The 20,360-nt window shown below is 33.4% G+C and overlaps 1 protein-coding gene across 18 annotated transcripts in view; it reads right to left on the bottom strand.

Annotated features, from left to right (window-relative positions):
- LOC139503208 (microtubule-actin cross-linking factor 1, isoforms 6/7-like) overlaps positions 1-16,832 on the bottom strand; it is a 122,069-nt gene extending 105,237 nt beyond the window's left edge. For 15 of the 18 annotated variants that reach the window (XM_071292951.1, XM_071292950.1, XM_071292960.1 and 12 more), the window contains exon 1: positions 1,619-1,750. In XM_071292951.1, coding sequence (XP_071149052.1) covers positions 1,619-1,744 — 126 coding nt within the window. In that variant the 5' untranslated portion in view covers positions 1,745-1,750. Of the gene's footprint in view, positions 1-1,618; positions 1,751-16,581 lie in introns of those variants that run through there. The other 3 variants (XM_071292954.1, XM_071292958.1, XM_071292964.1) reach the window with 1 other exon arrangement.
- Positions 16,833-20,360: the final 3,528 nt, after the last annotated feature.

Below are 20,360 nucleotides of genomic sequence, written 5' to 3'. Positions count from 1 at the left end.
AACCACAATTCAAATAGTTCTACAATCATTCTGTTTTATAACACTTAATTTTGACCAGGACTACTAGTCCAAAAAATTATGACGTCTTCGAAGGCTATTTTGAATTTATGATTTGACGCTTCAAAGAAAAAAAACATAATAGCCTTTCAAGATCTTCATAATTATTTGCACTAGACTACGACATGAGTATGTCTCTGAGGAGCATGTCCCAGCAGTGGTGGATCCAGGGGGGGGTTCCGGGGGTGCGCACCCCCCTTTATTTTTGCCGATCAATGCATTTGTATCGGGACATATGTTTTGCACCCCCCCTGCACCCCCCCCTTTGCCCTGGGTTAGCACCCCCTCTTTCGAAAATTCCTGCATCCGCCCCTGTCCCAGTGAATAGCCAAGGGATGCTGGAGTTCCACTATTGGGAGCATGAATGTCTTATGTGGGCTTTCACATAAGTGGTGACATTACTTAAGTGTGAGCTACCCTGGAAGGCCTAAGTGTTTATGTAGTCTCAGCTCAGAATGGCTTCTTGTTTGGGGGCTGCCTTGTTTAGCATGTTTACGATGTTTTTCCCCCTCAAAAGTACAAAGTGTTTAAACGTAGAAACGTACCGGACCGGACCAGTTTAGAACAAATTTACTCACTACAGCAAGTTATATTATTGACAATTTGTAATAAATACACGATACCTTTTTATTGGAAAACTATTCAATTTCAATGACAATAAAACAAAAATCCACTATTGATTCTGTCTGAATCATGACTATTGTTGGTCATAAATGCTTTTGAAATCGTTGATGTCCAAGAAACGTAAAGAAATTATGTCAAAAACTACTAGTAGTACTGATAATATAGGGAGGAACATTTGTTTTTGTTAATGGCTCTTAGGGACAAATAGAACATTGGGCCTGGGCTGTAGGATTAGAATTCCATGTTATTTCAATGTCAATAAACTTTCTGCATTGCTCGTTTATTTCAATTGGAAATTTTTTACATGGAATTCAAATTGCAACCATGTTTATTTGTATAGTACTAAGCCTGATATATTTGTCTTAAAAATATAAGAGCCTATCATACATTTTATTCCAAATTTATTTAAATAACGTACTTTTATTCTAGATTCGAAAGTAAGTTTTAAAATGTTTAAAAAAATTATTCTGGATGCAAATTCACGTAATTTATCACAGAATTAACATTTAATTTCATAAAGTCTGTATTGAAATATGGTATATATTCTGTGGTCATATAAATCATAAAATGGGAAACCCTCACATAGACAGGTACAGGTACAGGTACAGGTAAAAAGGTAAAATATTTTTATTCACCGCAGGATGTAAACAAAGTCAATCACTCCTATGTTGATTTAATTCATTGGGAAGTCATCCAGACATAAAAAAAAAAAGACAAAATATAGCTGCAATATGTGCAGATGATCTGTCGAATTTCTCGGTATGTTTACTTCACACCTGTAATTGGACACATTAAAGGGAACTCCTACCTGAATTAGATATTGTTCTATTTATAGTTACCGGTATTTAAATTTCGTGATATGATTAGAACTTCGACACCTGGATTGGAAAAAGTTGTAAATAGAGAATATTGGGCTTTACTTTTACAATTTACATACCTGGGCCCCTCGTATGAGGTCCAAACATTGGTCTGTTCCACCTAGGTCTTTCCTAGACCCCATTTTCACCTGAAAAATTGAAAGTATAGTCCAGTCATCTTTGAATGTGTCATTAATTAAGGGCATGCGCAGATATATGACTAATCTGCTTCCGTATCAATATTTACCTGTGACAGGTGAAAAAAAAAAGAATTAGCTCCTCATTTCTGGAATTTCAAAGTTTCTAATTCTGAAAAAAATGTGTCATACGAAAATAGAGAGGACGACGATTTCAATTCAATTCATGGCATATCATTTTAAACTTGTAATCAATAATTTGTCTATACCAAATGATAAAATATACTACCATGCATGTTATTCAATCCATCTTGTATGGGAAAGGATTTGTATAGGTACTGCCTTTTGTCCAATCCCTTTGTTTAAATGTACAATTGATATTTAAACAATAAAATATTTTGAATTGAAAAAAATAAAATAATAATAAAATGTTATTTTTTTCTTCTTCTGAAATAATTCATGTTCTCTAATAAATAGAAATAAACTTTAAATGATAATTTTTTTAAATCCAATAATTTAGTTCATTTATTAGTTCCCAGTATTTTTTTTTTATTCAAATCAAACAATGACTTGTAATACAGTATGAAATACAAAAGTCCATGAATGAACTTCTGATAAAAACTAACGACCTGGTTTATTATTTATTAGTTCTGCCTGGAATTAAATGTATGTGACTTAATATATGAAATGAAGAAATATATCATGGTACCTCTTTTACAATAACATATGTCTAAACTTTTAATATTTCATTTCAATGTATAAAAAACTGGTTTTTTTCTTCTATAAATCACGATACATATTGAATTTGTTAACATTATTTTAAGCTGGAAATATACTTGCGCCCATAGGATATCTTTTCAATTGAAAAATACAGCGTCTAAGATTACAAAATTATAGATAAGTTATAGAATAGATAAACAATTTACTAATGTAGATAAAGAAATATAAAATTCATATTTCACTATTTACTAACACCGAAGGCCATCAAATAAACTTTTGAACTTTCGCAAATTAGCATAAATTCCATTTTCTTTAGTGAATACGATCAGTGCAAAGTATTTTTAAAATCAATAACTTGTTTTTAATATAAAATGTTTGTTTCATTTAAGCAAGGATTTGTATAGTACTATACAAATCCTTGATTTAAGGAATAAATATTACCTTTTAAGAAATTAAAAAAAAAGTGGTATCACTGAGTTAAGTAAAGAAAAACACGACAGTGCATTAGTCTATACGGTTAGTGGCCATTGCGCAGCGTGGTGTCACGATGAAAAGGGAAAACGAGAATATAATGTGGTGCAACCTAGGACTAATGTTAGTGCAACAGTCCGGTTCAAGTCGACGTTGTGTTCTAACAATAATTTGACCTGCACATTGAAAACACAAAGCTAAATACCTGGCAAAGCATGCGACACCCAATTATGAAGACGAATCGAAGCAAAATATAATCGGAATTATTAAGAGAGAACATATCTTCGATTTGTTAATATTTCTGAAATAAAAAGATTTAAACTTTTCCTAGGAGATTTTCAAAAGAATAAAGCTTTTAAAAAAACTGCTAATAAAACAATACCTGCCGACATGAAATTGGCTTACCTCGACTGACCTTAAATATCTAAATTTCCTGTTTTGGAATACCTATTTTACACATGTAATGCAGCTCTTTGTATTATTTGTATTTGTATAAGGTCGATTTTAGTTTCCGCTTTATAATTTATAATTGCAAGTGTACACCCGACGTGTTATTCAAATTTGACACCATTACTACCCCTGTTGTGTTTCCTGGGTAGAGGGCTGTTTATGACAATTGATTATGAAATATTGCTTAATAATTATAGTTTCTTTATTTGAAAATTGACCCTAAAACATGACAGTTTGATTTTTCTGGATAAAATGATTACGTTGCAGATTTTATTTCACTCATTGATCAGAATGCATGGGATATTAGTTTTGATAAACATTTACAAATTATCGGAAAAACGATATTACATCAAGTTTATAACAAAACTGTCCACAAAAACCTTTAAAGGTCTTGAAAATATCTAAAATATATGTTTTATCTGTATTTTTATTTCTGATGTGCAAAAAAGTCGTAAATTTTTCTGTAAATTTTCAAAATTGCATCATATGTAGGAAACTTATCAGCCATCTTGAGATACAAGTAGGGTTTTTGTTTGTTTGGTTATTTATCTATTCATCTTTTAGTGTTTCTCTACAAATTTGACATGATCAATTATTCATATTTGCCAAAAAAGCGCAAAAAAAAACCCATAACAAATATTTTCATTTTTGAAATACTTGAAAATTCCAAAGAGCATTAGGAGCAAAGAATAACAATGGGCGTTAAAAGTTTAACTTCAGACCAAATTTCATAACAATCCGATTTAAAATCTCGGTGTGTAAACCAAACGAGGTATGACTAAACACCACAAAGGTGTAATAGTGGGTGGAAAGATCAATTTGATCGAAATTATATTTGCATTTTATAGGGATTCTACAACACATAAACTTGAAGGTAGTTTTTGCTAGGAGCGTACGTATAACACGTACTTTATATCTTTTTTTTGGGTAATCATGTTATTTTGGGAAAACAACAGTTTACAGGTTTGGTGCTTCTCAGGATTGACCTTACTCGGGAACGCTTTAAACGAAAAATAAATTTGAAAGCCAATGACTAACAGACAATGTAGGTGCTAACAAAGGGCGAGGTTATCATGAAAACCCCCAGAAAACCTGTTTGCATATATAATAACGTTAAAAATTCCACTTAGGCTACGCTCGGCGAATACTGATTAAGGGCGCCCTAAAACCAACAAACCACCTATACGATGTCATGGCTACGTTATCATTCCACCCAAAATCGAACCAAAGATTTAAAATGTAAATGTTTGCCAGTTAGACGATGCTTAAACTTTTGGTTTAAAGATGGCAAGGCTCTGTGAAATCCCTCCTTTTATGGAATCCACTAGACTGAACACCCATGGCACAAAGAAAGCTTCCAGGGTAATTTTCGTAGATTTCATCATGATTCTGTCTTTTCTGAACAAAACAAATTTCAACGATTAGAAGAGACTCCATCATTGAGGTCCAAATCCAAAAGGACACCTCTCTTCGACCATCTTGATTATACCACCGAACTCGGCGAGCAATTTAAAAACTTTATCGCGTAATGTTCAGCTCTCTGTTAGATACAGTTTGATATTGCAAGATACCACACAAGAAAATATATCTATTTACAGTAAGAATTAATGTATCATACTTCAATACATTACATATTATTTGACAACTTTAGATTTATATAAAAGGCATTTTCAAAGTAAATAATCTTTAATTTAAGTTGTTTATTAACCGTTTAAATAACGTTAACATACATTATTAACACTTCCTTTGAATTTTAATGTCAGAGTTCACATTAACGGCGATGGCGATATTAATTTTTATTTTTACCTTAGTAAAAGGATTATTGAAATTATCCTTAGTTCATTTAAATTCTTTAACGAAATATTTAAAAGCTCTTGATATTTAAAATATCATCGGATTTATAGTCCCCGTTTTGACTGAATGTGGCTGTGCGTATTTATACGCCAAACATCAAAACAGATAGATGCCTACTAAAGCAAGTTTTTTTTTGGGTCTGAATTTCTGTACCCAAGTTAACTCTTTTGTTTGACTCAATTTAATTATAAATCACGTATAAACATTGTATTCTAAAAACATAAAGTGGAGGTGCTCTATTTTTAATCAAGAATTATAGCAATAACAGCATTCGACCAAGACACATATTATTAATGTATAAGATTTACATAGGGTGAATAGGTTGGCGTTTGTTCGATGCCTTTACTCAACCGTTTTGAGATTTCCATACTAATCTTTTTTATAAAAATAAATACAAACAAATTATTGAATGAAACGATGAGATTTAAGGATAAGGCTTTTTTTTAGGAATCATTTACAACTTTCATCACATATATAATTAGTCCTGATTACTTGATTTTTTGAGAGAGTGAATAAAAAGCTTAAAACTTTTGATGAAATGCTTCTCTTTATTCACCAACAATGATTTTAAAAAGTGGCAACGATTCTTATATTTCAATAAAAGGAGATGTGAGTTATAAATCAAAGAGACATCAACACAACGACGCAAAATGCAAAATATATACTAGAGTCTCTTGAAATGCTTTGTCATGCATTTGACGTCCATTGTCACAGAACTTGTTATTTGGGGCGTATTGCATTTCCGCTAATTTTTCAAAGTCCCAATGCTACGTTTCCGCAAATTTAAAGTATACGTTTCCGCAATTTGTATTTATTACTTTTCCGGAAATTTACCTGGTAAATTATAAATAATTGAATATAATATATTGACTTGAAAAATGTTGCTATGTCCTTATACAGAGACAGGCGAAAGCAGTTTCCAAAATTACCTAATGTAGATTAGAAATTCACGAGACATTAAGACAAATAAATTTGAACACTAACAAAATTGAAACTCATATTAACTTTTAATTAGTCAATGATTTTGATTCCGGAATCGTTATACCAACTTGGTATGTCTATGTAATGAAATGACTGATATTTTCATAGATGGCACATTTAAATCCTGTCCGAAATTCTTCTACCAACTCAGTTTATTCGATACATGGATGTAAAAATGGTAACTACATTCGTCTTGTATTTGCGTTACTTCCACTTAAATCCGAGGAATGTTACACGAAACTGTTGGATCGGCTTATTGATGTGTGCACTACCCGAAGAATAACTCTCCAGCCCGAGGTAGTTCATAATGACTTTGAATGTGTAATGCATACTGCTGTTACGAAAACACGAATAGTGCCGAGTCTTTTCATGCCCACTTGAACGAGCAGTTTTACGCTAGCCATCCTAACATTTTTTGTTTGTTTTTATCGATGTGTTATTGAAACTGCAAACAACATCTTACATAAAGGTGAGAACTCTAACTGTAAAAGCACCCGTTTGGAAATGTGAAAAGGAGAAGATGGACTTCTTTAAGTTCTTGAACAAAATACAAAACTTGTAAACGGTGAATGTACTACTGTGGACTTTGAGCGGCGCGCGTGTTGGCTACAAATATTCTGCCAGAACTGACTTATGAACTCATATCAAGATATTTCTGATTAGTGCTGACTTTTGAACATACGTTTTCATAGATTTAAATGATGAAGTTTACTTGCATGTTATGATGACCTTTGACTTACTTAATATTTATTTTATATTATGGCTTTGCTTTCGATCAACAGGTATTCCTCAATTATTTGCGGAAAAGCAATAATTTATTTTTTCCGGAATAGTTACTTTTTTTCCGGAAAAGTAAGATATTTATTTGCGGAAACGTAAACTTTTTTTTCCGGAAACGTCATCTTTTTTTTCCGGAAAAGTAATGCCAATTTGCGGAAACGTAAAACGCCGGTTATTTGTTCGTGTTAGTGTTCCTTTGACACATTCCCCGTTTCCTTTCTCAATTTTATTAAAAATGTATACTCGCTCAATGGACTAATACTTCTTCAAATACAACCCTATATATATAACATAATTTTCAAAAATGGTTTTTACTGAATCATTTCATTCAGACGATATTTCGAAAAACAGACAAACATCTTTAAATGATATATGAAATGTATCCGATTTCCGTTTATTCTATATGTATGCCCAAGGATTTTCAAAACTTGGCCAAACACATTTACAATGTACATATTTGCTCTGACTTAAATTTAAACGTTCGACAGAATGAAAAGAGTTACCAATGATAGCACAAATGTAAATATTGATCCACAGAACCAAGTGTAACGTGTTTGCTTTACGCCGTTGGCTTAAAATACGACTAAATGTCACGGTGTACAATGGTTTCCCGAACTAAATTCTAAATTCTAAGTCAGAACACCAGAAGACGGAAGTCACTACTCAAAACAAAGCCTTAAAACTTTCTAACAGTGAGTCAATGCAAAGAGATAATGAGGGTCTTCAGGCCTGTATTCTTAAATTTTGTTTTGCATATATATTTTCTATTCTCTTTGTTCTTTATTTTGTTTACCATATATATTCTCCAGTGGTGGATCAAGGGGGGGGGGGGGGGAGGCTTCGGGGGCTTTGAAGCCCCCTTTTTGAACGATCAATGCATTTGAATGGGGACATATGGTTGGAAACCACCCCATCCCCTTTTTTTGTCCTGGGTTGGGACCCCCTTTTTTAAATGGCTGATTACGCCTCTGTTCTCTATTTCACTCTCATTGTACTCTACTTTATACTGAACCCAAATCATTATCATCTCAGATCCTCAAAATAGTGCATCAGATTTATTTTAATCGTGTGATACTAGAATTTATTGGCTCGCCTTATTAACTCGCTCGTGAATACTGACCCAGACTTAACCTATATATTAACCAACCAGGGACAAGAAGAATAAGCAGCATTAGACGATTACAAGGATCGGGTAAACTTTTACGAATCATAACGTCTCCTTTGTAAGTACTATGAAATGCATACTGGTAAAAAATTAGTTTCTTGTTTAAGTTAAAACACTTTCTTTGCATGATAGATTTTTCTCACGTTGCAAAAAAACAACAACAAAGCCCAGTATAGAATAAAATAAAGGTTATTACACTGTTCTTGTTTTAGATCCAAACATTTACTTCTCAAAACTAGGAACACTGTATCATTGTAAGATTTTTCATAGTGCAAATAGGCCACATTTACATATAAGCTCGGAACAAGACATATATTGAGCACGAAAATTGATTTAAGTGACATTTTCATCTAAACCAAACATCTTCTGTGCAGTCAAGTTTATGGTGTCTCGTGTTTAATTCCCATTTCCAGAATCTAAATGATTATGAGTATTGTATTAATCCGTATATCAAACATGAAAAAAATTGTACACCATTTGTTGGCCCATATCTCTGTTTATATTATTTGGGGTTAATTTTTCGAAAGTACACATAGACGTTGCTCAGCCAACCTGATTGAGGAACAACAAAACTTATGATAGAGAAACCTTCAACACACATTTATGTTGTACTTTGGTCCTGCTGATGCCAACTCAGAAGCAAGTGAGTTTGAGCTACGCCAGGCGTGTGCATTTGGGAAAACTAGTTTAGCCACGTGTGCTGACTCTGGTAAAGTACACCAAATCATTAACAGCTGAGGGATTCTATCAACATGACAAGAAGAATTTTGCCGCCAATTTGTTGAAAAGCAAACAGACTTATTATATTCCAGCATTGTGAGGCTATAGTTAATCTACATTCATATTTATCTTACAATTATTTATCGTTTATCAAAGATATCAACCTAATTTAAATATTAATCTGAACAAATATTATTACTAGAAACAAAAATATTATTAATGACAAGTACATTCAAAAAGTATTCAATTCTTAAAATTCCACCAAAGTCTTGACATGGAAGAGATTTTAGGTAATAGATGAATGGGTATACTTTGAAATGTAAAATATATGTTATATGTCAATTAAACCGAATAACCATCATTGTTGAGCAAAGGAAAATAGCCACTTATTTATTCGGGTTAACGCGATCTACAAGGAAATATACATCCGGAAGATTTTGGTGCCGATATGGGGTTCTTTGGTGATTATATGTGTGCCGAATTTGTGCACATCCAGGTTCGTGCAGCAAATGGTTCTACATAGATATAAGAAGGTGTGGTATGAGTGTCAATGAGACATGTCTCCATCCATGTCACAATTTGTAAAAGTAAACCATAATAGGTCAAAGTACGGTCTTCAACACGGAGCCTTGACTCATACCGAAGCATGCTTTAAAGTGCCTAAAACATGACCAGTGTAAAACCATTCAAACGAGAAAACAAAGTCTAATTAATCTATATAAATTATGTTTGTTTTTTCACGTACTTCTTTTTATTAGTATAAAAGTAAGGTGATGTGGTATGATGACCTATTAGAACATTCCTTCAGAGTTTAAATGACATGGATATGAGCAATTTTAGGTCACCGTACAACCTTCAATAATGAGAAAACCTCATACCATACTTGCAGCTATAAAAGACCTCATTGACAATATTAAGAGTTAAAATAGTTCAAACGAGAAAAAATAACGGTCCAACTTATAATAGCGCAGTTTACGAAAAACAAATATGACAGTCATGAACCAACGACAACAGTTGTACAGTGTCTGAACTGAATTTGTATAATCATGCGCTGAATATCTTATTTGTCATTAAGAATGAAATATAAACATATTCAATTTTACAACAACAACAAAAAACATACACCAAAAAAGTAAAAAAATATACCTACAGAATGTTTAGTATGTCCTCAAACCGTTAAACGTGATATAATTATTAATTCATGTCGCTGGAAGTACAACAATTATGTCAGCGTTACGACATTAGAAAAATAATGACATTTGTGATTCGCTGCAGGCACATTCTCGCGATGACTATCTTGTCTGGTTTGTATTTACATCATAGAAGTCATTCATTATTTAACAATTACAGGGACATATCAAAATAAACAGTTCTGTTGAAGTCCGACAGAAATCTCCTTTACAGTAGTAAGAATAGTCCTGGAAAGAGACCAAAGTATAAGTTTGACCATAAGAGTGGACAACTGGACCCAAAACAAATGCTGATATAGACAATAGAACTATAGTTATGATTAATTGCTGGACAGAAAAACGTTTAGTAGCATATCTTTATTTTCTGCAGCCAAGTTAGGATATCCCTCCTTTTATGAGGTCAACACTGGAATTCCGTAATTAATTGTTTTTTGTTTGTGACATATCATTACTTAAAAGTATATGCAGTTCTATACTGAGAAAATTTCCCCGGTAGACTCTCAATACTAATATGTGATTATATTTTAGTTATATAGAAAAACTAAATACCAGTAGTTGAGTTATGATATAACTCTTAAGAATTTTCGTTATCATAAAGTTCATCAAAAACATTTTACGCTACCAGTAAACGGGGTAATAAAACTGTGATTGAAGTAAGCAATAAATAACCCATGCACATTATATATTTCCTCGTTAGGGGTATTGTTAGCAAAGTCTGACGGTTATGGTGATACGTTCTGGGTAATAAAACAGGTAATGGAAATATAAAAGGAAAAAAAAAACATTATACCAAAGCAAAATAACACAAAGTACTTTGGAGGTATGAAAATTGTCTGCATGGAGCGACCATTAATAAAGGTTATGTTAACCTGATAAAAATAATTATCACAGAACGGAAAATTAGATAGAAATTTGATTCAATAATAAGGTCAATCAATGGTTCATGCAAAACTGGTTCTTTTTACATAGAATTAAACACTTTCTGGTTCTTTTTTCATATAGAATAAATCTCTTGGTCATATTTCAAGTCGTAGCATAGCCAGAACTCGAACTCTTAGTACTATGCACAATAACCTAAAACGGAATTTTTTGGAAAGATGTAATCTAGATTAGAAATAGCAAGATGGTTTTGACAATTTGAATTGGGTGGTTGGAAAAAAGAACTGAATGGAAATGCTTATGACGTGTTAAATAGTTTAATTGCTTAATACGTTTTTAAGACAGTCAAACCAGTCAAATAAAAACGCCTTAAGAATGCTACCCGACATCCTCTTTTAGATAATTGTATTGCCCTTTTGTGTGCTTCCCCCTCCAAATAAGAAAAATAAAATAAAAGACAAATACTGTTATTGTTTCTTTCTAATTTAAGGCTACTAAACTATCCTTGTGCTAAAGTCTAATTCGGAGCCATGCAACAAGTCATTTTTTTGGTAGAAATAGAAGGTCTGACAATTTTAGTTTAACTTTATGCTGTAATATTAATTTAATGTACAACTGTAACTATATGTAATGTTGGCATAAAAAGTTGGGGGGGGGGGGGGGCGAGTTTGATTTAACTTCATGTACAACTGTAACTAATGTTTACATAAACTGACAAAGAGTTGAAAATATACAATTGACCACTGTACAAAAGATGTTAGTTCCGACTAAAGACACGAACTTGAATATCAATTAACATTTTGTTAGATTTAAATAGAATGAGATACTTAGATATCTTCTCATTGTTCAGACGTAACTCTATACATATTGTGTATTCAAACCGTAAACAAAATACTCGACATGGTTGTAATATGATTCCAACATACAACACATATATGTATATGACATACACATACTAAAATATTATAAATGCACAGTGACGGCATTTTGGATTTCAATAAGCTCATCATAAATATCAGGGCTAAAAAAACGTCAAACGTGCAATATTCCAGTAAAGCAATTTGAAAAATAGTTAGACAAAAAACTTTTAATTAACAATATCCTTTTCCTGGAACAACTGAGCATTAGTGGATCCAAGGAAGGGGGGGTCCGGGGGTTGGAACCCCCCCCCTTTTTTTGGCCGATCAATGCATTTGAATGGGAGCATATAGTTGGAACCCCCCTTTACTCTGGGTTAGGAACCCCCCTTTTTAAAATGGCTGGATCCGCCACTGCTGAGGATCATACTCTTTGTCTATTTTGGGCAAGATTATTTTTCTTCAGTTCTTCCTAGGCTAGTATACTCATTTAAAAAATAATTTGAGCTTCGAAAATTAGAATATAGCTCATACCTTGATAAATCACTACACCTTATATTGAAATACTGAAAAGAATCTGCATCATTTGAGTCGCTATGACCTACATTTGTAAATTGCTGTATTCCTTTTTCATAATTTATTTTTGTAACATTAATTTAGAAACGAACCGGTTTTGGTCGTATAAGGACGAATGCTGTTTAAAAAGATTTGTTGTATAAATGTCATACTACGAAAGACGATTAATTATGATTAGTTATGATAAATTATCAATGCTTACATGACTGTGAATAACTCGATAACCGTTGAAGGCTAATAAAGGGCTTTTTATGAATAATAATTACAAGGACATAAGGACAGATTTCAAAAGATATAAACACAATGTAAGAGGCGACAATCTTTCTAACATTATTCAAAGATTATCTGCGAGTTTCCTATCAGACGGTTTTGGATAAAAATAATAGAAAATGTCAAAAACATAGAGACATCGCAACCTGTTTAATTGTTGGCTGATCAAGTTTTTGGTAGCTTGTTTATGTTGTCTACTAAAAATATCCACTATAATAACACTTTGATTTGAATAGACTTGTAATAAAATAACCGATAGTCATCTGGATGAGTACAATGAACCACAATCGTTATGTAACCAATAGACAGTACGCTCAAGTAGCTCGCAATAAATGGCGAAGTCACCAGTGGAAACGTTGACATATTTTACCACCCTGGTGAATGTCATAGCAGGGGCGGGTCCAGCCATTTAAAAAAGGAGGGTTCATAACCCAGGACAAAGGGGGCTTTCAACTATATGTCCCCATTCAAATGCATTGATCGTCCAAAAAAAGGGGGGTTCCAACCCCCGGAACCCCCCTCCCCCTCTGGATCCGCACCTGCATAGATCCATGATGTAGTAGATGAAATAGTTATTGAGTTCCCGTGCAAAGTCGCTGTGTATACATACTAGTATGCCTGACTTCATATAGTAAAGAACAGTCAAAGCTTGAAATCGAAGACAAGTTTCAATAGTATCATGCATGAGATTGATTACGTATCAATTGATGTATAAAAAAGAAAATTTAATGAGACCATGCCCACCAGCAAACAGAGTCCAAAATGACGTAAATGTAAGCAATTATAGGTCACAATAAGGCATTCACCTATGCGCATATCCCATACCGTATAAGGCCCGACATGGTAAAATGAAAACAATTCAAATGAAAAAGCCAACGACCTTGTGAAAGCCAAAACAAATAGGAAAGATCAGCAATACCGAATGTTTGTGTAAATCTACAAAACGTTGTGTTATAAATTGTACACAACAAAATCATATCACCTTCAGTTTGTAAATTTTCCAGTTAACACGAAAGCCGGGAGCAACTGTAAATATTTGCTTCATGCTTCAATCACATAATTTTAATGACAGCATAAAGTCTATTGTGTGAGCGGAGAAAGGAATTTGTTTTATGTACGTGTTCCCTGTAATCTAACAACGAAGGCGTTACCAGTCAAAGTTGTTTTATGTTGACCGGTAAAGACTACGTGACCCTTATAGCTTATTGTATTCGCCTTACTGTTTGCAATAAACTTACATTCATGAAGACAATTGCACAATATCATTGGCAAGTCACAGCGATCGCACAGCCATTGTTATGCGGCGAAGGTCGCTTCCATTTTCTACCCGAAATGCTAAGCATTTGACAATTAGAACGGTCATTTTCCTTACACACTATATCACATGGGATGGAGGCATATTACAGTTCACTCGACTAATTGGTTGACAAATTGTAGACAATTGTCTATTGCTGAAACCCAAATACTGACATCTAAATGTCATTTGGTTTTCTGTGTTGTTGTGTTTTTGTCTCATATAAAAATCCTATTCTCTTTTTCTTAGATCGACACCAAGAATTTCAAATAAAACTTCTTCAGTTTTTTTGGCCCATTATTATCTATTCTGTAAACCAAACCCAGATTCTCGGGTGTTTGTTGCAATAACTAGAACCAACAGATGCACCGACTATTTGGGTTTACAATCATTTCTTAATAAGCGAGACCCAACATTTTAAATGTAGATTGGAACCAACAGATGCACCGACTATTTGGTTAATCATTACTTAGTAAGCGAGACCCAACATTTTAAATGTAGATTGGAACCAACAGATGCACCGACTATTTGGGTAATCATTACTTAATAAGCGAGACCCAAATTTTAAATGTAGATTTTTCTGTCTTGCATTTGTTTCATATCAGGGTAGTATATTATAAATGACAACAAAACTCTCCTATTTAGATACATGTATCCTTTTCATTGGAAAGAATGTCGGACTCGAACTTAATTCAGTTGTCATGTCATCAAATATTATATATTCGTGAAGGTCTTTGGATGTTGTCCATTTATAAGTTTATATATTAAAAAATGAAGGTTCCAATTCCCCCAGGAAACGTTGACCTCAAATGGTTTTATATTTTTTATGTCCCTTTTGATGACGTATCATAACTTTTTATGTGATTTGTTTTTGATACATTGTTGGCTTTCAAATGTTTGGTTTCGAGTGTTCCTGATGAAGGCTAATCCAGAAAAGCTCTTAATTTGGACAAATTTATTAAAGGTAAACCCAAAAAAAGCACCTCAGACGCATACATTTAGAAAGTGTTTTAAAATCGTTTTACATGTTTCATGTTTCATGTGCCTTTATAGCTTACTATATGAGATGTATTTTGACCATTGTTGAAGGTCATAGTTGTACAGTAACCTATAGTTGCTAAATTCCAATATTTTTGGTACCTGGTGGAGAGTTGTCTCTTTCGCAATTAATAAAATAAATATTTTATGTACATAACGCGGTATGTCCCGAAGACAAGTCCTCATTAAAGTAAGATGAAAGGAACATATTCGTTTTTAAAGCTATGATACTTAGTAGTACAAATGAAAATAAAAACACAGTAAACCGGTAAATAAAATAATCCACTAGGGGAAATCAATAAAATATACATTTTATGTCATTGATATTTGATCATTTCAGACAAAGTATCGAAGATATACCTATATGTGTGTGTGTTAACATATGGTCTGACAAACCATCTACAGGTGGCCAGGTGAGAGACCTTTAACCATACAACTTTTTGTCAATAAAAAGACAATTTTGTCGCCTCTAGCCTGGAGGATATGACAAAGCTATACAGGGGTGTATTGTTAAATCGTTAGAGGGAGGATAAGACATACATGTAGGGGAACAGAGATGACAAAGAAAAGTTCACATGAAATTACAATGTCACTTTGTGGCACACAATGTCCAGACAATTTGTTCATTAACTTCTCACAAGAACATTATCCCTGTATTAGTTCATATAAAATAGAGATATATAATAAGCTTTTAAATGATTTGATTTGGAATATTGGCATTAACACTATAGATCTACAGGATCCTCCATAAGACATACAGTAAGGGGCCATTTTACCGAATATAAAAACGCATTCAATAAAACTAGACACTGGGCACTATTCAAAATTTACAATAAACGTAGAGCTATAATGTACCGAGGAACGTTATAAAATTCGACATGAACTTATCAATGTGGCATGCATTTTAAACATTGACGTTGCTGTAATACGAGCAAATTAAAATGAGGATTTAACCTCTGTTTGATGAACCTGCACAGTTATGTTTCTAAATTCACATAAAATTAAAATGTGACTATATACTTGGTATGGTCACAGGCACTTGTTTCTGTCAATATGGGGTTTACTATCCATACTCGTATGAAAGATTTTTCGTACGGGTATGGATAGTAAACCCCATATTGACAGAAACAAGTGCCTGTGGTATGTGTATATATAAAAAGTTGTAAAAAGAATCACAAGTTATTTACAATATCGTAATTTCAATTAAAAGTTTCAATGTTTTGTTTTTGGGGGTTAAATTGACTTTTTTAAATTAATGGAAACAGGTGGCTTCTCATGTCGCCGGAACTTTTAAAATAAAACGGCCAACCGAAAGTACATTATAATGAATGGGTCCTTTAAATACAAATACAAGTTTCCAGTGTATTAGAAAATTGGTTATAACAAGCACACTATTCAAATCAAAACAAATAGACGGTTGTATTGACATTTTAAATTTCCTGATTACAAATTTGATTGAAAAATTTAAAAGCGCTTACCTGTTAATTTAAATGTAAAAAATTTGTCGTTCAAAAAAATCACATATTCAAAATATGACTGTAAATACTTGTAGTTGTTTAGACATATATATATCATTATGCAGAAAATATTACATATTCCACCTGACATACACCTGTAAAAAATTACCTATATCGTAAGATCAAAGACAAAATCATTCTTACCTGTTAATGATAGGTATAAGTAGCTTATATATCCATTAGGAAGACTATCGAATTAGTTCTCGGGAGAGCCACTTGAACTCACACTCGAAAAGTAAAATATTTCAATGATAAGTAAAATAAAAATAAATCCCAACCGTTGCTTAAAGCGGTTTAACATACATGATGATAAAGGTATGAGGTAAATATTAATAATCTTTACAGGTGACGTTTACATCTACGACACGGTGTGTGACTCCGAGGCATAGTACAGTAACTACTGTAGTGTGTACTCAAGCGGAACAATGCTTTAGGAGAAGTACCGGTATAGTTTGTTAGTATGCAGTGGCGGATCTAGGGAGCACAGAGTCAATGTCCCTTATTTGATCAACAATAGCATATATCCTGTATTTCACGAGATATATAGATGTTTAGAATATTAAAAAGCATCAGAGGCATAGTACAGTAACTACTGTAGTGTGTACTCAAGCGGAACCTTGCCTTAGGAGAAGTACCGGTATACGTAGTTACGGTCACTGTATATACACAGCTGATCTCATTTTTGCTTCGGTACTGTGGTACTATTGGAAAGGATCACTTATTTTGTTTCTTCAGCTTTTTGAGTGATATCATACTTGAAAATTGAAAAGTTTTTTTCTTTAATTTTGATAGTACTTTCAGACACGAACAGACGGTCTTTTTCATCTATGTAATTGTTGTATATGATTGAGAATAACTTACATTTTCGCCAGCTAACTTATTTGAATAATAATAGCCAAAGTAAGAAACTAGTTACTTATATCCTAATACGATACAATATCATATAGTTTAAAACTTTATCAATAACATAAACGGTACACATTTTTCGGCACCAGATGCGCGTTTCGACAATCACTGTCTCTTCAGTGATGTTCGAGGCCAAGATACTTGAAAATCCAAAGCTTACTAAAGTTAAAAAGGCCAAATAAAGTACGACGTTTACGACCCGTTTTCTTCCACCCTTTCAATCTTGGCACCCGTTTGTTACTTGTAGTTGCAACACTTAGTTTTCTACAGTTGAATAGAAAGTAAGAATTGTATTCTAGTTAACATTCCACTGAATATAGAATACTCTAGTGATACAACGAAGTAGCGCAACGTTAGGATTACTGAACAGAGGCAAGGTGTACCAAAATAGAAAAGGAACAATATGGTAGTGGCGGATACAGGAGGGGAGTTCGCGGGGTTAGGTCCCCTTTTTTATGATCAGTGTATTTGAATGGGGACTTATAGTTGGAACCCCTTTCTTTATCCTGGGCTGGGGTAGGAACCCCTCCACTTTATCCTGGGCTGGGGTAGGAACCCCTCCACTTTATCCTGGGTTAGGAACCCCTTTTATATACGGCATGATCCATTTTATCCACCCCTGTATGGGGTATCGATCTATGACACACTATCAGAACATGCACGGCAAAAAGTAAAGGACAGCTATTTTATTGTTGTTTTTCATCTCAAAAATGGCATCGGGTCTTTAACATGGAGTAAAACAAATTTCATCTAACTGCAAGTTTAAGGCGGCCCTTAGGCTACAACCGTTTGAGGGAATTTTATTTTGCAAACTGACGACCACACCACAACTGTGAACTGAAGAATAAAGCCATGGAATACTATCATTTAAACGAATAATCAAATTTCATAAAAAAAAAATTACATACAACCCTATGTAATGCAAAACAATAACATCAAACAAAAACTAAATTAATTTGACTTGCTAAAAAGGATAATCTCTATAAAGATAATCCGGCTTACCTTTTTGGAATTTTACACCTATTCCTAAGTCAGTTAATTGCGAATTAAAGAAAAACGTCACATATATATCTGTGTTTACATTTTGTACATCTACATTTACATGTGCATTATTATTGTTTGTTTTGAAGGCGGAAATTCAAAATAGTTCATCAAGATACGGGAGATAACTCGTATCTGTGAACATTATCTCGTATAAAAGCTGTTATCAACTTAACTAACACTGTCACCTGATAAACATGTACGCATATCTACGTTAATTACATACTTAACATTATGGTTTTAATGGTTAAACATAGGCGGATTCAAAGGGGGTGCTTTGGGGTGAGGATGGGGTTGGGAGATCCATACCGATTGACACACATGTTATTGTTCGGAAACTACAAAAATGCTTGTTTTTGGCACCTTTTTCGCCCCTAATTCCGAAACTGTTAGTACCATTACTCCCAAAATCAATCCCAATCTCCTTTTTGTGGTATTGCACCTTCTTGTAAAATTTCATAGAGATCCTGTCACTTAAACTAAAGTTATTTTCTAGAAAACAAATGTCTTCGGACGACAACGAGTACGACGACGCAGACGGCACAGTACGACAACGACAACGACGCCGACGACGAAATCATAGAATTATACGAACCTAAAAAAAAAATTGCGGTCGTATAATAACCGTGTCATACATTAACAGTTTAAATGTGATTGCTTACCTTTTCAGAGCAAATATGACGAGACTCGGTTTCAGTTTCGATTTTTGTCGTTCAAATCTTATAATTTTGAGCATAAATGTTCGAATAAATAATTCACCAAATGTGTTATATTTCGAAATTTTAAATCATCAACTTATTCTAAACAAGTTTTTTTTTCAGTTAATTAAAGGGGCATAAGTAACGGGAAATAAAAAAATATATAATTAGAATACGATTCTATTTTTGTTTAATTATTAAAAAGTTACGTAGTGATATAATAATTCGCTTTAAAAGCCAGTTTTGTGTCAAAATTAAATCTGAACGTTGATGACAAATTTGTTAAATTGAAATATCAAAGAACCTAAGTAACACATTTTCAACATATTCGCACACCACGTAAACATAAGTAGTATCATTTTTGTCGAGCCTGCAACTTTTTGTTGCAAAAAGCTCGACATAGGGATAGTGATCCGGCGGCGGCGGCGGCGTTAGCTCACTTCTTAAAAGCTTTATATTTTAGAAGGTGGAAGACCTGGATGATTCATACTTTGTATATAGATGCTCCATGTTACGAAGTTTCCGTCAGTCACATGTCCAATGTCCTTGACCTCATTTTCATGGTTCAGTGACCACTTGAAAAAAAAAGTTCAATTTTTTTGTAATGTTGAATTCTCTCTAATTATAAGTAATAGGATAACTATATTTGATATGTGCGTACCTTGCAAGGTCCTCATGTCTGTCAGACAGTTTTCACTTGACCTCGACCTCATTTCATGGATCAGTGAACAAGGTTAAGTTTTGGTGGTCAAGTCCACATCTCAGATACTATAAACAATAGGGCTAGTATATTCGATGTATGGAAGGACTGTAAGGTGTACATGTCCAACTGGCAGGTGTCATCTGACCTTGACCTCATTTTCATGGTTCAGTGGTTATAGTTAAATTTTTGTGTTTTGGTCTGTTTTTCTCATACTATATGCAATAGGTCTACTATATTTGGTATATGGAATGATTGTAAGGTGTACATGTCTAGCGGACAGATGTCCAGTGACCCTGACCTCATTTTCATGGTTCAGTGGTCAAAGTTAAGTTTTTGAGTTTTGGTCTTTTTATCTAATACTATATGCCATAGGTCAACTATATTTGGTGTATGGAAATATTTTATGGTCTTTATGTCAGTCACGCAGGTTTTATTTGACTGTGTTAAGTTTTTGTGTTTTTGTCTATTTTTCTTAAACTATAAGTAATGGGTCAACTATATATGTTGTATATAGAAGCATTGTTAGCTGTACATGTCTGCCTGGCATGTTTCATCTGACCTTGACCTCATTTTCA

The sequence above is a fragment of the Mytilus edulis genome, chromosome 14 (genome assembly GCF_963676685.1).
Source record: "Mytilus edulis chromosome 14, xbMytEdul2.2, whole genome shotgun sequence".
Lineage (NCBI taxonomy): Eukaryota > Metazoa > Mollusca > Bivalvia > Mytilida > Mytilidae > Mytilus > Mytilus edulis.
The sequence above is the reverse complement of the archived record's forward strand: the minus strand, read 5'-3'. Positions and strand labels throughout refer to the sequence as shown.